The sequence below is a fragment of the Canis lupus genome, chromosome 32 (genome assembly GCF_011100685.1).
Source record: "Canis lupus familiaris isolate Mischka breed German Shepherd chromosome 32, alternate assembly UU_Cfam_GSD_1.0, whole genome shotgun sequence".
In the NCBI taxonomy this organism is placed as follows: Eukaryota; Metazoa; Chordata; class Mammalia; order Carnivora; family Canidae; genus Canis; species Canis lupus.
The window spans coordinates 18673377-18699413 of record NC_049253.1 but is presented as its reverse complement, the minus strand read 5'-3'; the positions used below and the strand labels follow the sequence as shown (position 1 = coordinate 18699413).

Here is a 26037-nt window from a genome sequence, read left to right as displayed (position 1 = left end):
TATAGATGGATGGGTGTCTGAGATACCCAGAGACAGTAGGTAATTTGCAGCACAAATTAGTGGAGCAGTCTGACCTTAGGGCCTGTGTATATAGCTTAAGTTGGACTATGTGAGATGACTGATTTTACATGTCTGATATGTTGAGAATTAGCATTTTTATGTGGTTTTATATACTAAGCTATGTTTGCTTTATTCTCTAAGAAGTGGGGAGATGTATTAACTTCTTATGAATATAATTTTATTTTTTTAAAGATTTATTTATTTATTTTAGAGATAGAAAAAGAGAGGGAGTGTGCTCCACAGTGAGAGGGGAGGAGGGAGAGGAAAGAGAATCTACAAGCAGACTCCCTGGCTGAGCATGGAGCCCATCTCGGGGCTCAATCTCAAGAACCTGAGGTCATGACCTGAGCTGAAATCAAGAGTTGGCTGCTTAACTGAGCCATCCAAATGCCCCATGAACATAATTTTAAAATTGAGTTAAGCTCCCCACTTCCAGAGGAATTGAAGGACAGGACAGTCTGAATAATAGCATACTGTTAAGGATGTATATTTCATTGCTCTATACTTAATATTCTTGCATATAGTTTTAATTTGTATTTAAAAAAATTCATAGATAAGGTAAATTCTATAGGATAAAATGTTATACAGTGAAAAATAAGTCCTACTCTCCAGAGGTAATGTCTCTTAACGGTTTCTTACACCACTTTCCAGAGATATTTTATGTCTGCCCACCCCTGGTTACACACTAAAGAAACACGCTATATACACCTTTTCACCTTGTTATATCCTCTTAATATTTCTTATAAACATTCTATATAAACACAAATAAATCCACTTCTTTCTTTTCAGTGACCAATGTGTATTCCATTTTGGAGATGCATCATAGTTCATCAAACCAGGCCTCTACTAATGTATGGCTAGTTTATTTCTAGGTTTTTGCTTCTCACAATTTGGCTGCAGTAACCATTACATCTTTGTGAACATGTGAGAGTATTTCTGTTGGTGAATTGCCTAATGTAAATAGGTGGTTCAAAGGATGCATACATTTTTTATTTTGAGAGAGACTACAAATTTCACCATTTTGCCATTTGTTACTCTCTTTAAAAATATATGGGGATTTCTTTTCATATATTTTCCTCAGTATAGAATATTGCCAAGTTTTATGATTTGTGGTAATTGTTATTATAATTTATATTTTTAAATTTTAAGGTTGGGCATCTTTTTATATGTTAAAAGGTCATTCGTATTTTTCTTTCTCTTGATCTGTTCATATCTTTAGCCTTTCCTCCCCCGGTTAGATTAGTAGTTTTTTCTGTACTGACTTATAAGTACTCTTTGTATATTAGGAAAAATAGTCCTTTTATGTATGAGTTATAAATGTTTTTTCCCAAATGAACGTTTACATTTTATCTTTTGTAGCATTATATGTATGACAAACTTTCAACATTTTTCTGTAATAAAACTTAGAAGTGTTTTCTTTTAAGGGTGTCTGGCTTTATGACCTAGACAGACCTTTTTGGTTCAGAAACTGTAGAAATATTTCTCCTCTTTTCTTCCACTATTTTCATGGTTTCACTTTTTATGTATGATAAGATTTTTGATCCCTCTAACAATTACTATGAGGAGTTAAATAGGGGTGCAACTTAATTTTTCTCTCAGAAAAATAATCTAGTTATCATATGACTAATGTTTAAACATATCAGCTGTCTTTTAACTGATTTAAAATGCAATCTGTGTCTTAATAGTAAATTATCACACATCTGGGTCTGTTTTTGGTTTCTACGCTATTTCTTTTTTTTAAAGATTTTATTTATTTATTCATGATAGTCACACAGAGAGAGAGAGAGGCAGAGACACAGGCAGAGGGAGAAGCAGGCTCCATGCACCGGGAGCCCGATGAGGGATTCGATCCCGGGTCTCCAGGATCGCGCCCTGGGCCGAAGGCAGGCGCCAAACCGCTGCGCCACCCAGGGATCCCTCTACGCTATTTCTTTAACGCATCTGTCTAATCATGTGCCATTGCCAAACTCTATTTTTTTTTTTTTTTAGATTTTATTTATTTGAGAGAGATAGCAAGAGAAAGCAAAAATAAGGGTGGAGGGAGAGGGGAGAAGCACTTTCCCCACAGAGGAGGGAGCCTGATGAGGGGCTGAATCCCAGGACCCTGGGATCATGACCTGAGCTGAAGGCAGACGCTTCACCTACTGAGCCACCTGGGTGCCCCCTATTGCCAAGCTCTTAATTATTATTGCTATATAATGTTTTAATAGTTGGTAAACCTTTTTGCCTCCACCTTTCCTCTTTTTCAGAATTTTTTTGGTATTGTAGGTTTGTTTTTCCGTGTGAAATTTAATTAAATTAATTAAATTATTTTTTCCATGTGAAATTTAGAATCAGTTTGTCTGGTTCCCCAGAATATCCTGTTACCATTTTTTATTAGGATAACATTAAATTTATAGACTAATATTGGAAGAATTCACACCTTTACAATTTTGAGTATTCCTACCCAAGAATATTGTTTTTCTATTTTGTCTCCTTCTATGTCTTTTAGTGGGGTTTTCAGTTTTTCTTCATTAGGTTTTTTGTTGTAGTTGTTACATTTATTCCCGGAGACTTTTATCTCTTTTAGTTACTCTTGTGAATAGTACGTTTTGTATTTTCTAGCAATGGTTTGTAGATGAGGAAGTTAATTGACTTTGATACGTTTATCTGATATATCTGCCAGCTTGCTGCACTCGTATTTCTAGTTATTTACCAGGTATTCCCTTGTTTTAGGGACACATAATTATTTCTAAAAATGATGAAGATTTAGTTCTTTTCTTTCTAATTTTATACATCTTATTCTTTCTCTTGTTTAATGACATTTGTTAGTACTGTCAGAACATTGTTAATACTGCTAATACTAATACTGCTGACAAGTGGACATTCCATGATGATGGTTCATAACTTGAGATTTGTATTTGTCATGTTAAGGTGATAACTGGTCATGTTATCAGAATTCTCTTTCTAGATGATCATTTATTTTTCCTCTCTTAATCTGTGGCTCTGATGAATTATATGAATAGATGTGTTAATATAGAACTATCCTTGTGCTTCTAATAGGAATCTCGTTTAAGTCATGCTGTATTTTATGATTTTTGGATTCTGTTTGATAATACTTTATTTGGGTTTTTATATCATTTATAAAAAAGATTAGTTCATGGTTTGTTATATTGTTTTTGTCAATTTTGAAATTATTATACTGGCTGTAACACTTTTAAAGTGTATAAATAACTTGAATTAAGCTAATTTTATTAGTGAAGATTGGGTGGTATTTTTCAAACTTTTTTGACTGTGACCTACAATGAGAAATGCATTTTTAAAATTTTTATTTAAAAATTTTTTTTCTTTGAAGATTTTATTTATTCATTTGACAGAGGGAGAGAAAGAGAGAATCAGGGAGCATGGGTGGGGGGAACAGCAGAGGGAAAGGGAGAAGCAGGCTACCTGCTGAACAGGGAGCCTGATGCAGGGCTGGATCCCAGGACTCTGGGATCATGACCTGAGCAGAAGGCACTTAGCTGACTGAGCCACCAAGGCTCCCTGAGAAATGGATTTTATAACATGATCTGTGTGTGTATGTAAATTAACAAACATTCCACAATAGCACTCATTCCTACTCTATATGATTTAGTCTAAGATTTTCTCTTCCATTCATTTACTTAAAAAAAAAATTAGTCATGGTCCACTAATGGGTCATAGACTACAATTTGTAAAACACTGACTTAGGTTCTTGTTTAAAAAAAATCATGGAGTATAATTGATTCATCACTGGTTGGTATATAATTGCTTCATTAGCTGATGATCATGAAAGCAATTTGTAAATTGTAGGTACTTTTTAAATGTGAATCATTTATTGATCTTATCAGCATACTGCCTGTCATGTAATAAGTACTCCATATTGACTGATTTCTAATAGATTTGGGAGTTTGGCTTTAGAATTCTTTTCTTCAGTTCGTTTAGCAATTTCCTTTTCATGTTGGAAATATTTTTAAAAAGTATCTGACCTGGACTCTCCAAATGATGAGATACCATTGTGTGAAATAATAAGGCTAAATAATAAAGGCTATTGTGTTATCAAGAAGACAATTATGCTAATAAGTACTACATCTTTTCATTCATTTTGGCTTTTCTTACTGATTTTCTTTTTCAGGAATGTCTGAATCTGAACAGGCTCTTAAAGGTACTTCTCAAATTAAATTGCTCTCATCTGAAGATATAGAAGGGATGCGACTTGTATGTAGGGTAAGAGTTATTTTTCCACCATGGGTTTAAAACATGTTTAAGTGGACATGAAGTAATTAAACATGAAGTCAATGATTTGTTGATTTATCAAGGTAGTAAATGTTACATTGTAAGACTATGGCTAGCCATACTAACTTTTCATTAAATGATTGTTAGCATATAATTCATGCAACTTTTGTTTTCTACTTCAATAATTGAGATAGCCTCTTTGAGAAATAATATGGCAGGTAATCTAGTTTAGTGGTCAGCCAATTTTTTTTCCTGTTGTACTAATATTACTATTTTTTACAAACCCAGGTATTCATGATATTTTGTCATTTTATTTTCACAAATCATCATAACATAGGCAAGCTTTAAGGCTGTTTATAAAGTTAAGGTAAGGCTTCTGTTGTGAAATACAGTAGCCCACCCTTGTTTGTGGTTTCACTTTCCACGGTTTTAGTTACCTGTGGTCAACCATGGTCTGGAAGCAGGTTATCCTTCTGATGTATTGTCAGAAGGTTAATAGTAGCCTTATGCTACATCACATTGCCTGTGTTCTTCACTTCACCTTATCTCATCACGGAGGCATTTTACATCTCACATCATCACCAGAAGGGTAAGTATGGTATAGTAAGACATTTTTAGAAAGATCACATTCATATAACTTTTATTAGAGTATATTGTTATAATTGTTCTGTTTTATTATTGTTGTTTGTCTCTTACTGTCCTTAAATTTATAAATTAAATTTTATCATAGATTTATATGTATAGGAAAAACATAATGTATGTTCGGTTTAGTACGGTCTGGTTTCAGGCATCCAGAGGATCTTGGAACATACCCTTGCAGATAATGGGAGACTATACCTAGGAAGTATAAAAATACTTCCTCTACCTAGGAAGTATAAAAATGTGAGAAGACTTAACTTCCATCAATTGATTATTGTTTAGGTTCTGTAGGCTATGCATTTTTGCATAGAAATCATTCATGCTTATTTATTAAGCTAGTTAGCCCAAATTTATTTATATATTTATATACACATCTGTTTATTGATGGACATTAGAAATGCAAATGGTTTTAAAATGAAAATTTGAGATTATCATATTCATGGTGAGATTTATTTTTACAAATCTCTTACAAAATCTAAGATAGTACAAAGTGTACAGATTTCTGTTTCTATTTCATTTCTTCTTGAGTGTATTAAATATTTCTCTTTTACAGCTTGCTAGAGAAGTCTTGGACATTGCTGCTGGCATGATTAAACCTGGTGTAACTACTGAAGAAATAGATCATGCTGTACACTTAGTAAGAACTTTCCTTTTGAAAATATTTTTCACATTATTAGCTTCTAAAAATTAAGTAAGCTTAAGTTCTGAATGTCCAAAAAAATGTCCAAATTAACATAGCTAATTTGAAAGCAGATTTTTATTTTGTTAAATATAGAAAATATTCAAATCTTTATTCCCATTTTTAAGTATCTGTAATATATGGTCTGAGGTGAGCTTGAAATATCTTGTTTCTGAAACTTACATTTTATGTTTTAGTTTAGTTTTTATAAAATGATTAATTTTATAAATTTATAGTGCTTTGTTTTTTTTTAATTATAGTGCTGTAAATAAATCATACCACTCCATACATTAAAAATTCTGAAATAAAAAAGAATACAACTTCTGAAACTAGATTAGTATAAAAATGTTACCTTTCGTAGCTACAGGAACAAAGAAGTAAATAGATAAATGTTTGTAGTAAATATGATATAGGGATATCTTTTTTATAAAGATTGCCTGTCCCTCATGGAGAGACCTTAGTATGTGAGTAGTAGTGAATGCACACATTATATGAGTAGATTGTTCACAAGAGAAGAGCAATAATTAGTTAATAAATCACATGGAAAACTAATTAAACCTCCTATGGTAATATAAACAAATGCAGATCATGAATACCTACTGAATTAGTGAAGTTTTTTTTTAATATTTTATTTATTTATTCATGAGAGACACACAGAGAGGCAGAGACACAGGCAGAAGAAGGAGGCTCCATGCAGGGAGCCTGGTGTGGGACTCGATCCCTGGACTCTGGCATCACGCCCTGAGCTGAAGGCAGGCGCTCAACCGTTGAGCCAGCCAGGCATCCCGTTAGTTAAGTATTTTAAAGATGTTTATTTACACTACCTTATGGAGGAGATGAAGCTGGTACTCTTTTACATGGTGATGCTACTTTAAATTGGGACGACCTTTTTGAAAGGAAATTTGACAGTCTGTCTTGAGCTATAAAAAGGCTCATAAATTTATTTATTTATTTACTTACTTACTTACTGAGAGAGAACCCATGTGTTTGTGCGTGCATAAGTCAGGAGGGTTCAGAGGGAGAAGGAGAGAGAGAATCCCAAGTGGGCTCCATGCCCCAGTGTGCAAGCAGTGGGACTTGATCTCACATGCCTGAGATCACAATCTGAGTCAAAATCAAGAGTCAGACATTTAACCAACTGAGTCACTCAGGCACTCAACTTGTAAAATATTTTATTTAAAAAATGTATAAATTCTGATTTGGGGGAATTGTTCCATATGTTACAAAATATATAGTATGCATTAACAGCATTTTGCGTGCTTGCTATAGCCAAGATGTTCTTTTTGTTTTAAGATTTTATTTATTTATTAGAGAGCAGGAGTGGCAGGGAGGGGCAGAGGGATAGAGAGAAGCAGACTCCCCACTGACCAGGGAGCCTAATTATGGGACTCCATCCCAGGACCAAAGGCAGATGCTTAACCAACTAGGCACCCCCAGGTGCTCTTTTACTTGCTTCTTTTACCAACTCATTTAATTTCTGCAACAACTCCATGAGGTAGACACCATTGTTGCCTCCATTGTATAGGAAAGGAAACTGAGGCAGAGGTTAATTAACTTGTCTAATGTTACACAACTTGTAAGTGATGGAGTTGGCATTTTTAGTCAAGAAGGTTTGCTGTGCTCTAAACTACTATTTATACTGGCTATGGGAAGTGTAGAAGTATATTATTAAATAAGGGAAAAGTGACAGGCATGTAGTTATTGGTTGTAATTTTTTTTGTAATTGAGAAAACTTAATTTAAATTTCTAGTAATAGTGGAATTGCCAGTAAAATTATGATATATTTCATGAATCATATTATATGCAGCTGTTTAAAGATTATTAGTCTGAAGACTGTGTAGCAGTATGGAAAGAAATATCATACATGCTATGACTCACTGTATTAAAAAATCCAAGTAAAATAAGACTGATTAAGGAAAACCAGACCATTTTCTTAGAGGTACCTTTGTTGTTCTATATGAATATAATGATTAAATGTATTTGTAAGTACTTTATCATCTCTTAATTATGTTGGTATTCCTTTTTTTTGGTCATAGGGATACAGGCTTGTTATATAAAATAATTACATTAAAAGTACATGTTAATACTTTATTTTATTTTAAAGTATTTTTAACAAAAAGTAGTTAATTCTAAATTAGAATCATAATATTTGTGTATATTTATAAATATTTGTAATATGTGAATTTGCTTTTCTTTTACAATTATCAGTAAACTGGTTTGCAAACAGTCTGATGTATATTGTTTAAGATACTATTTATTACTATTTCTAAAGTATAAAATATCAAGTTCGTTAGCATAGGTACAACAAATTTTTTCACATTTTTCAAATTTTAAAATCAAGTTCGTTTGCATATGGGTTAATTTTTTTCTTTTGTACATTCTAAATTATTTTCTCTGTATTTTAATTTATTATAGGCATGTATTGCAAGAAATTGTTATCCTTCTCCCCTGAATTATTATAATTTTCCAAAGTCTTGTTGTACTTCAGTGAATGAAGTTATCTGCCATGGGATTCCAGACAGACGGCCCTTGCAAGAAGGTGATATTGTTAATGGTAAGAAATATGTAAGTGTGACTTCTGTCCCCATCAGTGAAGCAGCAACAAGGTTTTGGGAGTCTGACAATGACTAGTGTTTTGTTTACTTGCTACCTATTTTTAACTTAGTCTTTTGTGTTTAAAATTTAAAAGAAATCTTATATCTATGGATATGGAAACTTTTTTTTTTATGATTTTAAGATAACTGCTTTTAAGATACTTTTAGTATGATAGGTTTGGTAGTACATGAGTTTCTTTAATGCCAGTTATTTTATGTGATTGTTAAAAAGGTGAAAGATGTCAGTGAAATGTGGAAGTAATGTTATTTCAAGTGAGATTTTACCCCCTCTTTTCCTTTTAGTGCACTAATGATTTTGAAGAGATCAGGGCAGACTTTTTAGAGATAAGGAGAAATTTTTAGCAATATATGAAGACCCTAAGAAGAAAGCTACATTCTATAAGAAGTGCCTTCCTTGATGTGTTAGAGGTCCTGAAAGTGGCTGTAAGGACCACTGTATTAACCTGCCTTGAGACTGCAAGTGCAGAGGAAGGAGATGCCAAGATATTTCTCTCTGTGATTAAAAGAAATATCGACAAAGAAGGTGTCCCTAGATGGTATATTTAATATTGGTTAATAACTTGGTCTCTCTAGGAATCAGATACCCCGTCAGATGGGGAAGCATGAGCCCATATGGTAAAGGCTGCAGGGAGTGCCCTGCTGTGATGCTGGCTGGGAGTGATAGTGGAGACAGCTGACACTACTTATCCCGGTTGTTATTCTTTAGTTAGGGTATCTCTGTATGAAGTGCCATAGGTTTTGAGTGGTCTGGCCAACCCTGTTTTTTTATACAAACACTCTTATTTTGATTACATGTGTAATGCGTGAGGTTTTTCAGGAATATATGTGTCATGCTGGCAAACACACTATTGTGATACTTTAGGTTGGTTGAAAATTCATGGTTTAAAAATACTAATTTAATGTGTACATTTAGTGTTTTATAGTTATATACCAGTAGTCGTACTCTAAAATATGAGGACAGTGGGAAGGATGAATTTTCACAGTTAAGTGAAGGGCAAATGAGTCTCTGAAAAGTAAGTTTAGAATAGTGTAAGTTTTCCTATTTGCGGATTTGCTAGGAGGAAAAAAAAATCTCGTCAAAGATGGAAAGTGAAAGCAATATTTTCTGTTTAATGTCAAAATGTAGCACAGTCCTCCGTTTAATGCTATTAATTTGGCTTATTGATCTTGCATGAATGTATCCTCAATACATTTCTTCTGCCACACCTGATCTAATTACTACTATACCTAGAAAAGCCCACCTTCTAACTTGTGCTGCATGACCATGTCCCTTTTCTCCACAGTGAGTTCAGTTGCATTACAGGTGATAACTGTATATCCATTAGTGTCTAATTTAAGAATGCAGAAATTGTCTTGCTCACGAAGCTGCTTGCTGCTGTCATGTTGGAGAAGTGACTTCTATTTTGAAATAAAAACAAATGTGGTCTTTATATTTGTACTTTATATTTGTTGTTTTGCAGTGGACATCACTCTTTATCGCAATGGTTATCATGGGGACTTGAATGAGACGTTTTTTGTTGGAGACGTGGATGAGGGAGCACGGAAACTGGTGCAGACCACGTATGAGTGCCTGATGCAAGCCATCGATGCAGGTCAGCATCAGTGCTGGCACCCGCTAGAGCTGCTATTGTTGTGATGGGCCTCAGATGGCTCTTGTTGCATTCCTTGTCCCTGCCAGTTTTGCCTCTACCCTCCCTGAGTTAGCTTCAGATTTTAGCACTAACTGATTTATGGGTGATTTGGGAATTTCATTTTCTTTGGCTGATAAATGAGGAGGAATGTATAATATTTATATGGAACATGATAAATGTATAGGAATGTATAGTTCTTGAGTGCAGTTTTTCTTCTATTTTTTAATTCTGTCATAAGTATTATGTTCTCTTTATAAAAAAAACCAAGATGCTAGATTATGAGAGAAAAATGAATGATCTTCCCGTAATACTTTCCTCTTACCTTTTTATATTTTTTTTCTACTTTTAACATTTAGGTTTTTTCTCCCTTGTGCATTAACAGACAGACACAGACACACCACATACACCTATGTGTATCTGTTTAGTTAAGTTAAATGGAGTTACAGTATTGGTAGCATTCTGTAATTTGATACTTTCTCAGTAGGATCTTTTTGTTTTGTTTTGTTTCTAAAGATTTTATTTATTCATGAGACACAGAGAGAGAGAGAGGCAGAGACACAGGCAGAGGGAGAAGCAGGCTCCATGCAGGGAGCCCGACGTGGGACTTGATCCCAAGTCTCCAGGATCATGCCCTGGGCTGAAGGAGGCGCTAAACTACTGAGCCACCCAGGGATCCCTTTTCCTTTCTCAACAAGATCTTTATGATTTTTCTAAATTAGTATATGTATCTAATGCATAGATATACTCCCTTCTTTAAATGACTATCTATTATATCCAGAGTATAAAAATTTCTACAGCTATTCCTCTACTGGAAATTTGTGTTTTCTAGACGTCTTGCTACTGTGGTGAATAATAATTTTTTTTTTTAAGTGAATAATACCTTTGAATAGAGATGTATTTCTGTAGATTTTTTCAAAGGCTGTCTTTGTCCATACAAACAGCCCATTCAGATTTGTTTGTTTATTTGTACTGGGTCTTATGAGGAGAGAGAAAGAATGGCTTAGTGGGAATACCAGCAGACTATTACTTTAAGAGGGCAGTTTGAGGGCAAACAGTTTTTTCAGTTGAAACCCACAACATTTTAGCTCTATTGTTCAGTGTATTATCTGTACCTGACGTCCCTTTCCCCACAATAAACCTGATATATCAACAAAGTATTGGATGTTGACCAGGTTCTTTGGCAAGCACATAGTTATCTCTGATGACATAGATTTGTTATTTTTATTGTTTTGAGTCTGTTTTAACATGGAAGATGTTGGGAGATGATGAAAATTTCACTAATAGAGTTGGAGGAATGAAAAGTGAGAACATGATATTTTTATCTATCAATGTGTGAGATTTCTTTTTTACTTACTCATTTTAGATTATTTAAAAACTAATATTCTTTAGTTTCTCATTTGTGGAAGTGGTAGTTTAAAATAATTTTTAGGGTTTTTGCCAGATAATGCCTTCAGTGTGTATGTCCTTTTTGCTTTTCTGTGAGCTGATTGAAATAACCAGACAGGTGATCAAATGTTTTTACAAAGACACAGGAGTAAAATTTGCCAAGAAACTATCAGAAACCAGAATCTTCCTAACAGTGGCCAGGAAAGAACACAAGTTGCTTAGTCTCTGGAAAGTGCTGTTAATACCTTTGTGTGTAGCAGTCTTGCCCCTTGTATTCTACTAACTTGGCTGCTCGGGGTAGTGCAGCACAGTAGAGAGCTTGACTCTTGTTGAAATTATCCTTCTAGAATAGGGCTTCTCTGCCTATGCATTGTTGGCCTGGTGAGTCTGCTAATTCTTTGTCATAGGGCCTTCTGTGCATGGTAGTATGCTTAGACACATTCTGGTCGTTACCTGCTGGATGCCAGTTACCCTGGCACTCCTACTTGTGACAACCAGAAATGTCTCCAGATTTTAATGAAGTGCTTTCTTGGGATGAGAATTGTTTCTAGTTTGAGAATTAGGACAGAATCTCCTCTCATGCTCTCCCATTACCTTTGATTTTCTTTGTTGTATATTATGCAAAATGGGTTAAAATTTTTGCTTCCTCTCCCACTACTGGGGCTGATAGGAGGTCTTAGATTGGAATGCAAGCAGATCATTATGAAAGTCAGCATGGTTCCTTAAAATTATTAACTCCCCCTCCCCCCCAGCAAAAGTCAAGCTGGAACGTATAGTTAAAATCGAGTATATATTGATTGAAATGATTCCTGGAGCTGTTTGCCCAGAGATTTGATTGGCTGGTTGTCCAATCAACAGAGATTTGATTGTCCTGGGGTCTCAGTGCTAGGAGAGCCATAACAACGAGAACCACTCTGTTTTGGTTTGTATTGAAACAGTGGTAAAAGTCATAAAAATTAAGCAGAGGAGGAAGAATGTAGTTAAAAGTATCTTTCTATATCCTGTCCCCAGGATTGTGTTCTGAGGCAACTATGAATAACTTTAGGATCACCTTTATGGGGGTAAAGAAGCCCAGGGGAAGTAATTCTTTGAGGTTGATCAGAATGAAACTGAGGACAAGTCAAGTTACTTTCTGGACGTTCCTTTTTCTCCTGAGGCTCTGTACTCTCCTTACTACTTCTGTTCACTTTAAAAGAGGAGCACACTTGGGGAACCTGGGTGGCCCAGTTCGTTAAGTGTTCGACTCAATTTTCACTTCAGGCTATGATCTCAGGGTTGTAGGATTGAGTCCTTCGTGCATCAGGCTATGTGCTCAGCAGTGGAGGTGGAGGGGGTCTACTTGCAATTCTGTCTCTCCTCCTTCTGCCCCTCTGCCCTGCCCCACACGTGCTCTCTCTCTCTAAAAAAAGGAACACACTTGACCTTAGAGGAGAGGAAGAGATGCGTGTTTTCCATTCTTTTGTTTATTCAGAAGACAAAAGGTGTATGTCCCTAAAACCCTTAGCGTACTGTACCCATGTCCTTTTATGCACCCAAGGAGGAAGCATAGGTGCTACTGGGTTGAATCTCAACTTTGCCATTTACTGGCCATATAGCATTTCTGTCCCTTGGTTTCCTCATCTGAAAGTTTTGTATATATATGTTTCTATGTAGCATATAAAGCATTTAGAAAAGTTCCTGGTACATAGATAGTAATTACTCAGTAAATATTAGTTATTATTATTCTTTGTCATTGCTCTTCTTTCCTTTCAGTGAAACCTGGTGTTCGATACAGAGAATTGGGAAACATTATTCAGAAGCATGCCCAAGCAAATGGGTTTTCAGTTGTTCGAAGCTATTGTGGGCATGGAATCCACAAACTTTTTCATACAGCCCCCAATGTACCCCATTATGCCAGTAAGTACTATCCAAAGATTTGATCTTTGCTAAGCATTTATTCAAGAGATATTTATTCGAATATATAACAGGACCTACTATTTTGTATTTATTAATCTATAAGCTGTTATAAATGGACCCTCAAAATATATTTTTGCTCATAACACACTATATGTTCATATCTTGCTCATGTTAACAGTCCAAAAGGTGTGTTTGTTTGTTGTTGAGGATGGTGATAGGTCAGTTATTCTGTGACCCAGGTTCTGTTATCTTCAGCCTATCTTTCAAGGTCACTTTGGGTTACTCTTCTAATCTGTAGATACTGGGAAGGATGGGGAAAAGCATGAAATGGTATGTGTAGGAGGTTTTTTTTTTTTTTTTTATGAGTGTAGCTAGTTTTATTTTTTTATTTTTTAAAGATTTTATTTATTTATTCATGATAGTCACAGACAGAGAGAGAGAGAGAGAGAGAGGCAGAGACATAGGCAGAGGGAGAAGCAGGCTCCATGCAGGGAGCCTGACGTGGGATTCGATCCCGGGTCTCTAGGATTGCGCCCTGGGCCAAAGGCAGGTCCTAAACCGCTGCGCCACCCAGGGATCCCTGTGTAGGAGGTTTTAATGCACGAGCCTGGAATTGGCATAAATCAATTATATTTACTTTTCATTGGCAGGAATTCAGTCACATGGCTATGCTAACTAAAGAAGAGGTGGGGAAATGTAATCTAGCTGTGTACTCAGAAGAAAAGTAAACTAGTTTTAGTGAATAGATCACAGCCACTGCCATGGGTCTAGCTATCAGTATTCTGACTCCTTAAATGAAATTGGCTTGGTTTGGTTTGATTTCATAGTGTATGGCAAATGCTTTACTATCTGTTGGTATAAATACAGGGGAATAGACAAAAGACCTTTCTTTAAGTTCAGTACTGTCTGATAGAATAACAAAGGAAGTGTGGACAATTAATGTCTTCCAGAAGCCTTTTTTCTTGGAGAGCTAAGACACACAGGAATAAGTCCGCTATTTAGTGCTAAAAAGGAAAGCTGTCCACAGAAACTGACCTAAGAAGGAATTTAACAAGTATGTATAAGTTATTGCAATATAGACATTTTCACATAGGTTTTTGTGAAAGCTTGTTTTCTCATCTAGAACAATAGTAGTAGGGAATGGTACCTATCCTCGAAGTGTTACTAGGAGTGAGAGAATACATGGAAAGCACTTAATATTAACTTTTGGAACGATCATGATGATAATGATATACATTATTTCATTAGATCACCACATCTGAATAATTTCTTAGCCTTATTTATTTATTTGTTTACTTATTTATTTATGTGGTAGGCTCTATGCTCCTCGCACCTTGAACTCACGTGCTTGAACTCACAATCCTGACAACAAGACCTGAGCTGAGATCAAGAATTAGATCTTTAAGCCACCCAGGTGCCCCGTTAGCCCTGCTTTATAGAGCAGATTCTGCAAAAAGAAAGGGAAAAGGGAAGAAGGAAAAAGGAAGGCAGTCAGATTCTGTCCTTAGAGAAGTACACTGTTTACTCAGGTTCACACAGACCAGTAAGGAAATGCTAGAGGTAGGATTGGCGCCTGGCTTCTGTCTTTCTAGAGGCAGTCTTTTTCTGTACTTTGTGCTGCCTAGTGAGGACTGAAGCATTGGGCGCAGGTCCTGTGGGAGAAATACGGAATGGTTGAAATCGTGGTTTGGTGGAGAAGATGGGGAAAAATATTCCAGGTAGAGGGGAATCATGAGTAGGTGCTTCACGGTGAGACTGAACGGAGACCAGGTAAGCTTGGGCTGAGTTTTTTGTGTTAAAAACTAACAGTAGGCAGTTCCTGACCAGAGACATTTGACTTCATTTGCAGGGATTTGCAGAAACATTTTTGAGAAGAATGACAAGGTGACATTAGTTCGGGAAGACAAATTTGGCAGTGGTGTCTAGGACGTATAGCGGGTGTGAGAGCAAGTCAGGCTAGATGTGCAGGCAGCCTGATCACAGCTGCTGGTGCAGGTCAGGTGTGAGCTGATAAAATCCTAGGTGTCACTAGCTGTGAAGAAAAGGGAAATGAGTGAGGAGCTTCTCAACGAGAGAAGCTGGAGAAGCAGTTTAGAGCACAGCATTTGGTACATATCAACATTTATTAGCAGACCACAAAGTTCTTGTTTAAGCTGTGAATTGTGCTTGAAATAAAAATTAGCAACAGAAAGTAAGTAACCAACTTAGTTCCTTCCTGATAGGCCCTGTAATCACTGGATATAGCCTTACATTAGCAGAATAGAAGTATCTACTCTGATTACAGTGATACATGTGTATGTTTCTAGGTGTGTGTGTAAAAAGAGTGTGTGCAGGGAAGGGGGTGGAGAAAGTCCCTTTACTTAGGGAATTGAAAAACTCAGGTCTAGATACAGATTATATAAAGACAGACTGAAGAAAATAGAATTTGTGGGAGAAGAGGATATGGATCAGTGATAATAGTGTTTGTAAAACACATAAAACCATTTAATTAGGAATAAAAAGCAAAAAAAAAAAAAGGAATAAAAAGCAATTCTGAAAAAAGAAGCAAAGACCAGATATATACTTGTTTTATGCATTTGATAACGTTTATGAAAAGTCTAGTGTAAATTAGGTTTATATAAATTAAAATATGTTGTGATCACTTTAGGGAGGTGTAAAAGGAAACTGCTGAGTCTTTGTACAGAGGACACTTTTGAAACGTAAATGATCCCGCCTTTGGCTTGTAACTCTGTGGTATCCCTAACAACTGAAGGTGGAACTAAGAAATTGTATAACTCCCCTACACCCTTCTGTGTAAGAGAAGTCCTTGTTAGATTAGAGTGATTACTTTAAGTCATTATGGTTGGGAAGTAATGATGATAAGACTCTACATTTAGAACGTATTTTATAATAATTCTGTGAGGTAGGTGGTAGAGCAAGTACAAATTTTTTAAAAAGTACTCAGCCTAGTATCTGCAGTAGTGTAGTCAATCAGAAAAGGTATATTTGCAGAGTGAGGTATGTTGAGAAACTGAAACTGTGAGTCAAGTTGAGTGAGAGATGTAATGTTTCTAGAATAATGAAGTCAGTGGCAAAAACAGGAGTGGAACTTAGAGTTCACTGTCCACTAGTAATATATTCTGAGGCACATTATGTAATTTAAAAATTTCCAGTGGTCATATTTAAAAAAAGTAAAAAGAAATGTTTTATTTAATGCATTGCATTCACAGTATTAACATTCCAGCATTTTGTCAATGTAAAAAGGGTTGAGATATATCACATACTTTGTCTTTGAACTTAGCTTATTTTTTTACACATATAGCCAATACCATTCTGACTAGCCTCTTTGCAGGTTGACAGTGGCTACATGCAGCTAGTGCTAATGGTAAGGGAACAGCCTAGCTCGAGATATCTTTATCCTTTTTCTTTCTAGGACACCACACTGATACTCTTGATATTAAAAAAATATATAAAATTAAAAAATATATTTTTTGTAGTAAGTTATAGATCATTGGGAGAGAAAATTCATGGGATTAGAAACAAAGTCAAAATTATTTTTTGCCTTAGATTTTATGACAATCTACAAATGCCAGATTTGGAAATCTGCAGTAAGTATTTTTTGGTACTACCTAAGATAGTAGAAAGAAGCATGATAGCTGTTCATTAGGGAAGATGTGCAGGAATGTAAACGTGTGGGTGATATCAGACCATACCTATGGAGAATGGTGTGTAGTTGATGCAGCCTCTGGACACGTGTCCTTCATTACCAGAGTCACCGTCGTGAAGACTAGCCTTACAAGAAACCCTGAAAGCCAGTGCTTTTGCCATCTGGTGGTAGGCAGAGCAAATGCAATCGTTCATTTACTGATGTTCACATCTGTTCTTTTTAATTTGAACTTTAACTGGTATCTCCACTTTTGTCTGAGATTGTCTCAAAAAGATCTGTCCCTATTTTTACCTTTTGGCCTTTTTTGGAGGAAGGCAGGTCTGGATACTTTAATTTGTAGTTGTGTTTTTCATGATGGTCCTGAAAAATCATCTCATGTTAGTGAACAACGTGTACTCTTACAGTGAGCTGTTCAACAGTACAATGTTGATTTTTTTGCTGCATGTTCAGAATTTTTTTCCTCTAATTTCAGAAAATAAAGCAGTTGGAGTGATGAAGGCGGGCCATGTATTCACAATTGAGCCAATGATTTGTGAAGGTGAGAAAAAGGGATGCTATAATGTTCTTTAATTAAATTTTTATTTACTTTTGATTACCCAGGATCAGATTAGTAGTCTGCTCTGTGTATTTTTATGTTGGTTCATTTCCACTTCCTGTCCCATCTCAAACTCGATTCAGTGTCCTGTAGAGAACTGAAAGTCATAAGGGTTGGCAAGAAAGCAGTACTTTCTGCCTGGGAATTCTCGTATCAGTAGATCCTGAAGTACTTGAATCGCAGTCCGTTTCCATAAAAGATGCTGTCAGAGGTGCATTGTAACAATCCGGAGACTGTCAACCCTGTGTAGCTCACTTGGCGGGGTGCTAGGGGGAGGAGGAAAGAAGTAGTGCTACCCACTTAGAGGCAGACACAGGTATATGCTTTAATTCTCCACAATTTATGAGGTAGGTGCTATCCTCATTATATAGAAGAGGAGACTGATCCTTGAAGAAGTTACATAACTTGTCCAAAGTCACTTAGCGAGTTATGTGACAGAGTTTGTCAGACTCTAAACTCATGAGCTGTTCTGCCTCTACAGAGTCTCTGCTCAGGTCATCAGGTGGGATCATACAACTCTCGTGAAAGCACAGCACAGACACATGTAGTGCTGGTACTTTTATGTCCTCACTGTCACTTCCCTGTGGCAGGCTTGTGGCAGTGATGAAAACCCAGTGTCATGATGAGGACTTCTCACCCAGATGGTCAGATGTTCTCTTCACCTTTTTTTTCAGCCAGTTTTCGGTTGGGATTAGAGGATACAGTGAGGCAGTGGTAGTGGGGCTGGTGTGTCCTGGGGCCTTATTAAAGGATACCTCCTTTCTGGATCCTTCTGGTCTTCTTTATGACCTGATCTTAGGAGTGGCATCCCGTTATGTCTGCCACATTGCAGTGACTTAGAAGTGAGTCACTAAATCCAGCGCACAGACTTCTTTATAACATGATCCTTTGCTCTCCTTTTCTGTAAAATGGAAATGACAATCTTTAACCTGCCAATTCTCTAGGGCTGCTGTTGTAAGAATTGAGGCAATTTATAGCAGCACAAAATACCCGGTGAACTTTAAAGGGCTGTACAAAATGTAAGATATTGTTTTTGTCATCTTCATGGAATAAGAATATAAAGTTCTGATCATGTGGAACCAATTGCAAGAGCAGTAAGTATATTAGAAAGGCAAGAACCTGAGAGGAAAACATTTGGATTATATACCTATTTTCATTAACTGGCACCTGGTAGGTGAGACATAATGTGGTATTTCCAGGTATAAGCAAAGAACTTTCCAAGGAGCCTGGTCAGATAATCATCAAATTATAATGCATATATGTCAGTGTAACTCCTCTAGGTTAAATCCTACCTGTGGAGCGGGAAGTTCCAAATCCAAAGAGGAATTTGAATTTCCTCTGAATAATATCCAGATATATCTGATTTGAAATTAGTAAAGATCATGTTTTAAGCAGATCACAATAAAGTCAGAGAAATATTATATCTTAAATCCAGTTATAAAAGGCTTACTCATTACATCAGAAAATACCCAGTCACTCATCTTTACATGTTTGACAAAGTGTGAGTTAACATTCTTCAAGCTGACCTCATATTCTCTTTTTAGACTGGGATTAAATATTGCAAAAAAGTAGGTTACTTTACTGTAGAGTTTATGCTCTGGGATTTTTCTGAGTCGGTGAGACCTAAGTTTGATAAAGATTACTCAGAGTGAAGAATGGATTAATTTTTTTGGAGGGGATCTAATTTGGAGACAAGAAAGTAAGTCTCTGTAAACACTTTTATAGTAGTATCCAGAATTGTAGAATTTTCTCATTTTATTTCTACCTCCCCTCCTCTACTCTCCTCTCTCTCTCCAGTGTGGTCTCTTTCAGGCTCTTTTCCCTGTGCTTTCATTTCCTAATTCTCTAGTCCCAGCCCCACCCTAACCTGTTTTGCCTGATTGTCATTTCTTACCTTGTCTCACCAACCCCTGTTTCTCTTAGCCCTTTCTTCTGGTTACAGGGATGTGTGATCTACAAGAATTGCACAGATTATACTCACCATCTGTGTGCCTCCCATTTAAAAATAATATCAGGAATTAAATGCTTTAATGAAAGTATAAGAAGATTATTTTCTTCACAATACACATTGGCTGCAGTTTAGTCAGATACCAAAGTTATAACAGGAAAGAGCTCAATTCATTAATTCAACTTTTAACTCACACTTTTGTAAGGAATAGTATCAGTATGTTTCCTAAAATGAAACCCAGTGCCTTTATTTTGGAAATATCATCTTGATTTGATATTTGGGAAGTATAAAAAATGTGACGTTCTAACACACCCGAGGAAGTTTAAAATATTGTCATTACTTCATTGGACTAAAGACCAAAATGAAGTTGAAAAGACTAAGACAGTTGAAGTATAAATAGGAATCTTTTATTATTGTTTTTACTGAAGTACAATTGACACACAATGTCATGTTAGTCCCAGGTATCCAATAAACACACTGATTGGCCAGTACGATGACTCAGTGCTCATCAGGATAAGTATAGTCACCATCTGTCACCCAACGGCATTACAGTATTATTGACTATATGCCCATGCTATACTTTTCATCTCTGTAACTTACTTATTTTATAACGAAGTTTGTACCTCTTAATCTCCATTATCTATTTCGCACCCCTACCCCCACTCTACCACACACCTCCTCTCTGGCAACCACCAGTTTGTTCTCCGTATTTAAGAGTCTGATTGATTATTCATTTGTTTTGCTTTTTATGTTCCATGTTTAAGTGAAATCATAGGGTTTTCTTTCTTTCTCTGACTTATTTCATCTAGCATAATGTCATTTAGGTCTATCCATGTTGTAGCAAATGGCATGATCTCATCTTTTTTTTTTATGGCCGTGTAGTATTCCATTGCATATGTATACCATACTTTCTCATCCATTCATCTATCAGTGGACGCTTGAATTGCTTTCATATCTTGGCTATTGTAAATAATGCTGCAATAAACATAGGAGTGTATATATCTTTTAGAATTAGTGGTTTTATTTCTTTGTATAAATACCAGTAGTGGAATTACTACTAAAATTAATTAATTTTTTGAGGAACCTCTGCACTGTTTTTTACAGCAATTGTACCAGTTTGCATTCCCACCAGCAGTCCATAAGGGTTCCCTTTTCTCTATTTCCTTACCAACACATGTTATTGCCTTTTTGATCTTAGCCATTCTGACAGGTGTGAGGTGATATCTCATTGTGGTTTTGATTTGCATTTCTCTGATTATTATGATATTAGGAATCTTTTCATGTACCTGTTGACTCTTTGTGAGTCTTCTTTGGAAAAATGTTTATTCAACTCTTCTGCCCATTTTTAATTAGATTATTTGTGGGTGGTTTTTGTCTGTGTGTGTGTGGTGTTGAGGTATATAAATTCTTTATGTATTTTGTATATTAACCCCTTATTAGATATATCATTTACAAATACTTTCTCCCATTCAGTAGGTTGCTTTTCTGTTTTGTTGATGGAGTCTTTTGCTGTGCAAAAGCCTTTTATTTTAGTGTAGCTCCAATAGCTTGTGTGTGTGTATGTGTGGGTATTTACCTATTTTTTTTAAGGATTTATCGATTTATTGAGGGGGGCAGGGAGAGGGGCAGAGGGAGAGAGAGAGAGAATCTCAAGCAGCCTCTGTGCTGAACTTGGAGCCCAAGGTGGGGCTCAATCTCATGACCCTGAATCACAACCTGAGCTGAAACCAAGAGTTGGAAGCTTAACCAACCATGCCACCCAGGCACCCCCAATAGTTTATTTTTGCTTTTGTTTCCCTTGCTTGATGAGACAGATTCATAAATTTGTTGATGAAGCTGATGTCAAGAGATTATTGCTTATGTTTTCTTTTTTTTTTTTTTTTTTTTTTTTTGCTTATGTTTTCTTTAAGGAATTCCATGGTTTCAGGTCTTACATTCAAGTCATCAGTTCATTTTGAGTTTATTTTTGTGTATGGTGTAAGAAAGTGGTCCAGCGTCATTCTTTTGCATGTAGCTGTCTACCATTTGTTTTTTTTTTTTGTTTTGTTTTTTGTTTTGGTTCATTTATTTTATTTATTCGTTCATGAGAGACACACACAGAGAGAGAGGCAGAGACACAGGCAGAGGGGGGAAGCAGGCTCCATGCAGGGAATCCGATGTGGGACTCGATCCCAGGTCTCCAGGATCACACCCCAGGCTGAAAGTGGTGCTAAACCTCTAAGCCACCGGGGCTGCCCGCTGTCTACCGTTTGTAAATAGGAGTCTTAATAGGAGTCCAAGGATATAGGAGTACATGCAAATGCACTTACCTAGAGAGTTTTTTTAGAAAACTGAGTGATAGAATTAAGAAATTGTTCTTGTTGTTTAAGGTGGATGGCAGGATGAAACCTGGCCAGATGGTTGGACTGCAGTGACAAGAGATGGAAAGCGGTCTGCTCAGTTCGAGCACACCCTGCTGGTCACGGACACTGGCTGTGAAATCCTGACCCGGCGACTCGATAGCACGCGGCCTCACTTCATGTCCCAATTTTAATTTCTCCCAAGATGGCACATCTCAATAATACCTTCTGGCTGTACTATGCATTTTATTAAGAGTACAGAATGGAAGAGGAAATTTTTATTACTTGTTTTGTTTTGACTATAGATAAGGAAGGACTACAGCATTGGATGTGTGTCCTCCAGAATTTGTCTTGGGTCTGAAAAAGCTAAGAAGAAGAAAGGAAATATTCTCAACTCTTCAGTGCTCCCCTCTTCCTCCAGAAATCTCTGCACCCCTGTTTTCTCACTTGGCCTTTGAGCACTTTTTACTTAAACCTGCTTCTAGTTGCTTTTATCACTGCCACAACTGGGCCAGCAAGAGCCAGCTGCTCTCCAGGTGAATGTTGAAGAGGAGAATCCTTGAAAGATTAGCAACATATGTTGTTCCAGATTTTTTTTTATTATATATGTATACATTTTAAACTCCATGTATGTAATTACCAGACACTATATGACCTGGGCTTGTGTTGATTCTGCTCTGACAGGGTTCTATGCTGTCATAAGTCGACCCCTAGTTTGCAGTGATTTATTTCCCCATTGGGAATCGGCCTCCCTCCTTCCCCATGCTAATGATTTACCCTTGTAATTGTGTTTAAGGAAGCACTCGGTCAGTGAGACCTCCTCTCCCATGTGGACTCTGTCAGTGAATGGATGTGGCAAAATTTGCTTTGGAAAAGGATTATCAGGTTTTTAAAAATCTTGTTTGTGGTAAAAATAGCCATGCTCCAGATAGCTGGCTCTTGCAGAGCATGAGAATTTTGTAATACATTGCTATTTTAGACCTCTGTTTGGTCGAAATGGAGGGGAAAAGCTCCCTTTCTTCCCCTTTATTTTATTTCAAGGGCACACCTTGAAGACCCTCAAAGAAGGGCAAACATTGCACTGCAGAGGTTGATGGGAAGACACAGTTCTGAAATCTCTTTAGCAGTGGGCAGAGTTAAGTGGGCTGTTCATTTCTCACATTTAGTAAACCTGGTAGTGATGATAAAGGAACATTTTTCAAGACTGGACCTGTTCCCTTGCAGTAGAGATGCACCTGTCCTTGGCGTGTTGAAAACACACTTTACCTTTACATAGTTGTGAACCTCATTAGAAACAGCCTCAGCTGCCCACTGTCTGTGTTCCTTTCAATAGTTCAGTCCAAATGGGAGTGGATCCAGCGAACACATATCAGATCAAAGTTATTGTCATTGGAGTATACTTGATTGCTGGGTATCTGGTAACTTTCTTGTAAGATAATTTGATACCACTGACATGTTATATGAGAACATCTTTCCCAGAGTGCCTCAGACCTTTATTGCTTTAAGAGAATTATGATGATGTTTTCATTACTTTATTATTTTAATGATTTAGTGAAGTGACTGAATCTGGTATAGACTTTTTTGGGGTATGTGTGTGAAGTTTTTTATCAAACTGTAATATTTGTGAATGGAATGCCTTGCAATATGAATGTTAATATAATGTGTAAAGGGAGATTAAAAGTTTGAATGATTATCCCACCGTGTAGTCATTAACTTTGCTGCATTTATGGGGGATTTCAGAGGACAGTGGTGGGAATAGGGTGGCTGATTTCATAATCTGAAATAAACTCATGATCGTTTGAGTAAAAAGAGTCTGAGTTTAATGACTACACAAAAAATTCCAGTACCGTTTGGTTCAACAGAGTCTATCAGCAGCATTTGAGATGGAACTGTATTTTTGAGAGCTAATTTAAGACAATGATGAATATTTAGGGGACCGTTTTATGTATTGATCATGGAATTAAGAGCGAGAGTTTCTTTGTCTATCATTAGAAAATAAGCTCAAGAAAGAAAAGTCTTGATGGGATAGTTTTTTTTGTTTTGTTTTTTGTTTTTGTAAAAAGGTGAACCAACACATTGGTGATGCTTTCTTCGATTTGGGAGATTTCGAAACAATATAGGCTGTAGTCTAATTGTAAATACCTAATTTCAGATGTTTATTAGATTTAGATGAAAACATCAATTGTATCAGCCAACTTTTCAAAATAAGTCAATATATTTTTATTTTTTGGTGTTAACTTTTAAAATACTACATATATTTTTTCCTGCTATTCCTCTGTCCACCTTGGACTTATAATTTAGAAGCAAGGGAATATGTTTGCCATTTATCTTCATTTTAGGTCTTATGATAAAATGGATTAAGGTACATGAGAATCCATTCATTAACACTTTTATACCACTTTCTACAAGCAAGAATTACTTTTAAAGATTTTATTTATTCATGAGAGAGAGAGGCAGAGACACAGGCAGAGGGAGAAGCAGGCTCCATGCAGGGAGCCCTATGTGGGACTCAATCTTAGGATTCTAGGATCACACCCTGAGCTGAAGGCAGATGCTTTAACCGCTGAGCCACTCACACGTCCCCACAAATCAATTAATAGGAGGAGGGTTAGGAATTTGTTTGCCATCTTAGCTTGATTCTTTTGTCTCAGAACCACTTTTTTTTTTTTTTTTTTAAGATTTTATTTATTCATGAGAGACACACAGAGGCAGAGAGAGAAGCAGGCTCCACGCAGGGAGCCTGATGTGGGACTCCATCCCAGGCCTCCAGGATCACACCCTGGGCCAAAGGCAGGTGCTCAACTGCTGAGCCACCCAAGCATCCCTGTTTTTTTTTTTTCTGTATGGTTAGAATTGAATGCCTGGTGCTTCACTTTGCTAAGGCCCCCCTAATCATCCTCAAGGTATCTGTAAGCTGTTTCTTCTGAAAAAGATTGTTCATTTCCAACTTTTTATTTTGAAAATTTCCAATTTATAGAAAAGTTCAAAGTATACTACAAGGAAATCATCTTAAATCCTTTTCCTGTGTTCAATGTTACTTTGCCACATCTCTCTCTTTAGACACTTTCCTTTTGAAAGAAGTGGCTCCATACTTCACCCATTACTATTATAGCATGTCTCATGCAACATAAGCAATTTCTTACCTGGTCATAATACAGTTACCACACCCAAGGAATTTAACATTGATACAGAATTATCTATAGTACATAAACATGAGTCGCAGTTTTTCCCAAGTGTTCCTTAAAGCTTTTCTTCTTTCTTAAAATCCAAGATCCAAACCCATGGCATTTGGTTGTCCTGTATCTGTGACTACATGTGTCCTGTATCTTTATTCTGGAACAAGCCTACTTTCTTTTTTTGTTTACATTTATTTTTAATTTTTATTACTGATTTATTTTGAGAGAGAGTGTGTGCACATGTCCGTGTGTAAGGGGAGGGACAGAGACACTCATACAGACTCCATGCTGCTAGCAGAGTCTGATGGGGGGGGGGGGGGCTCGATTCTAGGACTCTTTGATCATGACCTGAGCTGAAATCACAAGTCAGATGTGTAACCAGGCACCCCAAGCCTACCTTTTTATGAAATTGACACTTAAGAAAGCAAGCCAGTTAGCTTGTAGATTCTGTATTTCTTAGTTTCTCACGAGTAGGTTCAGGATAAATATTTTGGCAGAAGAGTCTATTGATGGTATGTGGTGTATCTCATTCATGATGTCACATAATATCAGGAGACACAGTGTTAATTGTCACATTGCCAATATGAGTTTGGTCACTTGCTTTGCCAGACCTTCCCATTTTAAGAGTATTTTTTTTCTGGGGCTCCTGGGTAGCTTAGTTGGCCGGGTGTCCACCTTCAGTTCAGGTCATGATCCCTGTGCGCCTTGTGTTTTCTGTCAAATAACATCTTAAAAAAAAACCTCTTAAGCAAATAATCTGGGAGGAGATAATTGGAGACCATTTTGGTATCCTATTCACTCCATGGTTTTAACATTCACTGATAATCCTTGCCAGAGTCTACTGTTTTATTACATTGCTGGCTGCAAACTGAGATTTTCTAAGTCTAGCCTTCCATCTACGTTTTTTAGCTGGCACTCTTACAAAGAAGCATTTTCCCCCCTGTCCTATCTACTGTTTTTGAGTATCAGTGCAAGCTCATCAATTCTTAAAAACTGTATTTACTGTAATTGTTCCAAATTTGGCCAGCAGAAGCACCTTTAAGCTCATTCATGTGTCATTTTGACCTGTGCCTACCAGTCTTTGGGCACTTTCTTGCTTTTTGCCATAGCAAAGTGTAGGTTCATCATATAGCTTTCCTGTCCCACAGTGGGATAGGCTGTTTCTCCAAGGAGCTCTGGAGCTCTAGTTTTTTT

At 36.6% G+C, this 26037-nt stretch overlaps 1 protein-coding gene across 2 annotated transcripts in view; it reads left to right on the top strand.

The window, feature by feature from the left end:
- The window catches only part of METAP1 (methionyl aminopeptidase 1), a 68103-nt gene extending 44627 nt beyond the window's left edge, over positions 1 to 23476 (top strand). For both annotated transcript variants that reach the window (XM_038582059.1, XM_038582060.1), the window contains exons 5-11: positions 4193 to 4284; positions 5486 to 5569; positions 8027 to 8165; positions 9687 to 9818; positions 12996 to 13139; positions 17258 to 17323; positions 21698 to 23476. In XM_038582059.1, coding sequence (XP_038437987.1) covers positions 4193 to 4284; positions 5486 to 5569; positions 8027 to 8165; positions 9687 to 9818; positions 12996 to 13139; positions 17258 to 17323; positions 21698 to 21861 — 821 coding nt within the window. In that variant the 3' untranslated portion in view covers positions 21862 to 23476. The remainder of the gene's footprint in view (positions 1 to 4192; positions 4285 to 5485; positions 5570 to 8026; positions 8166 to 9686; positions 9819 to 12995; positions 13140 to 17257; positions 17324 to 21697) is intronic.
- Positions 23477 to 26037: the final 2561 nt, after the last annotated feature.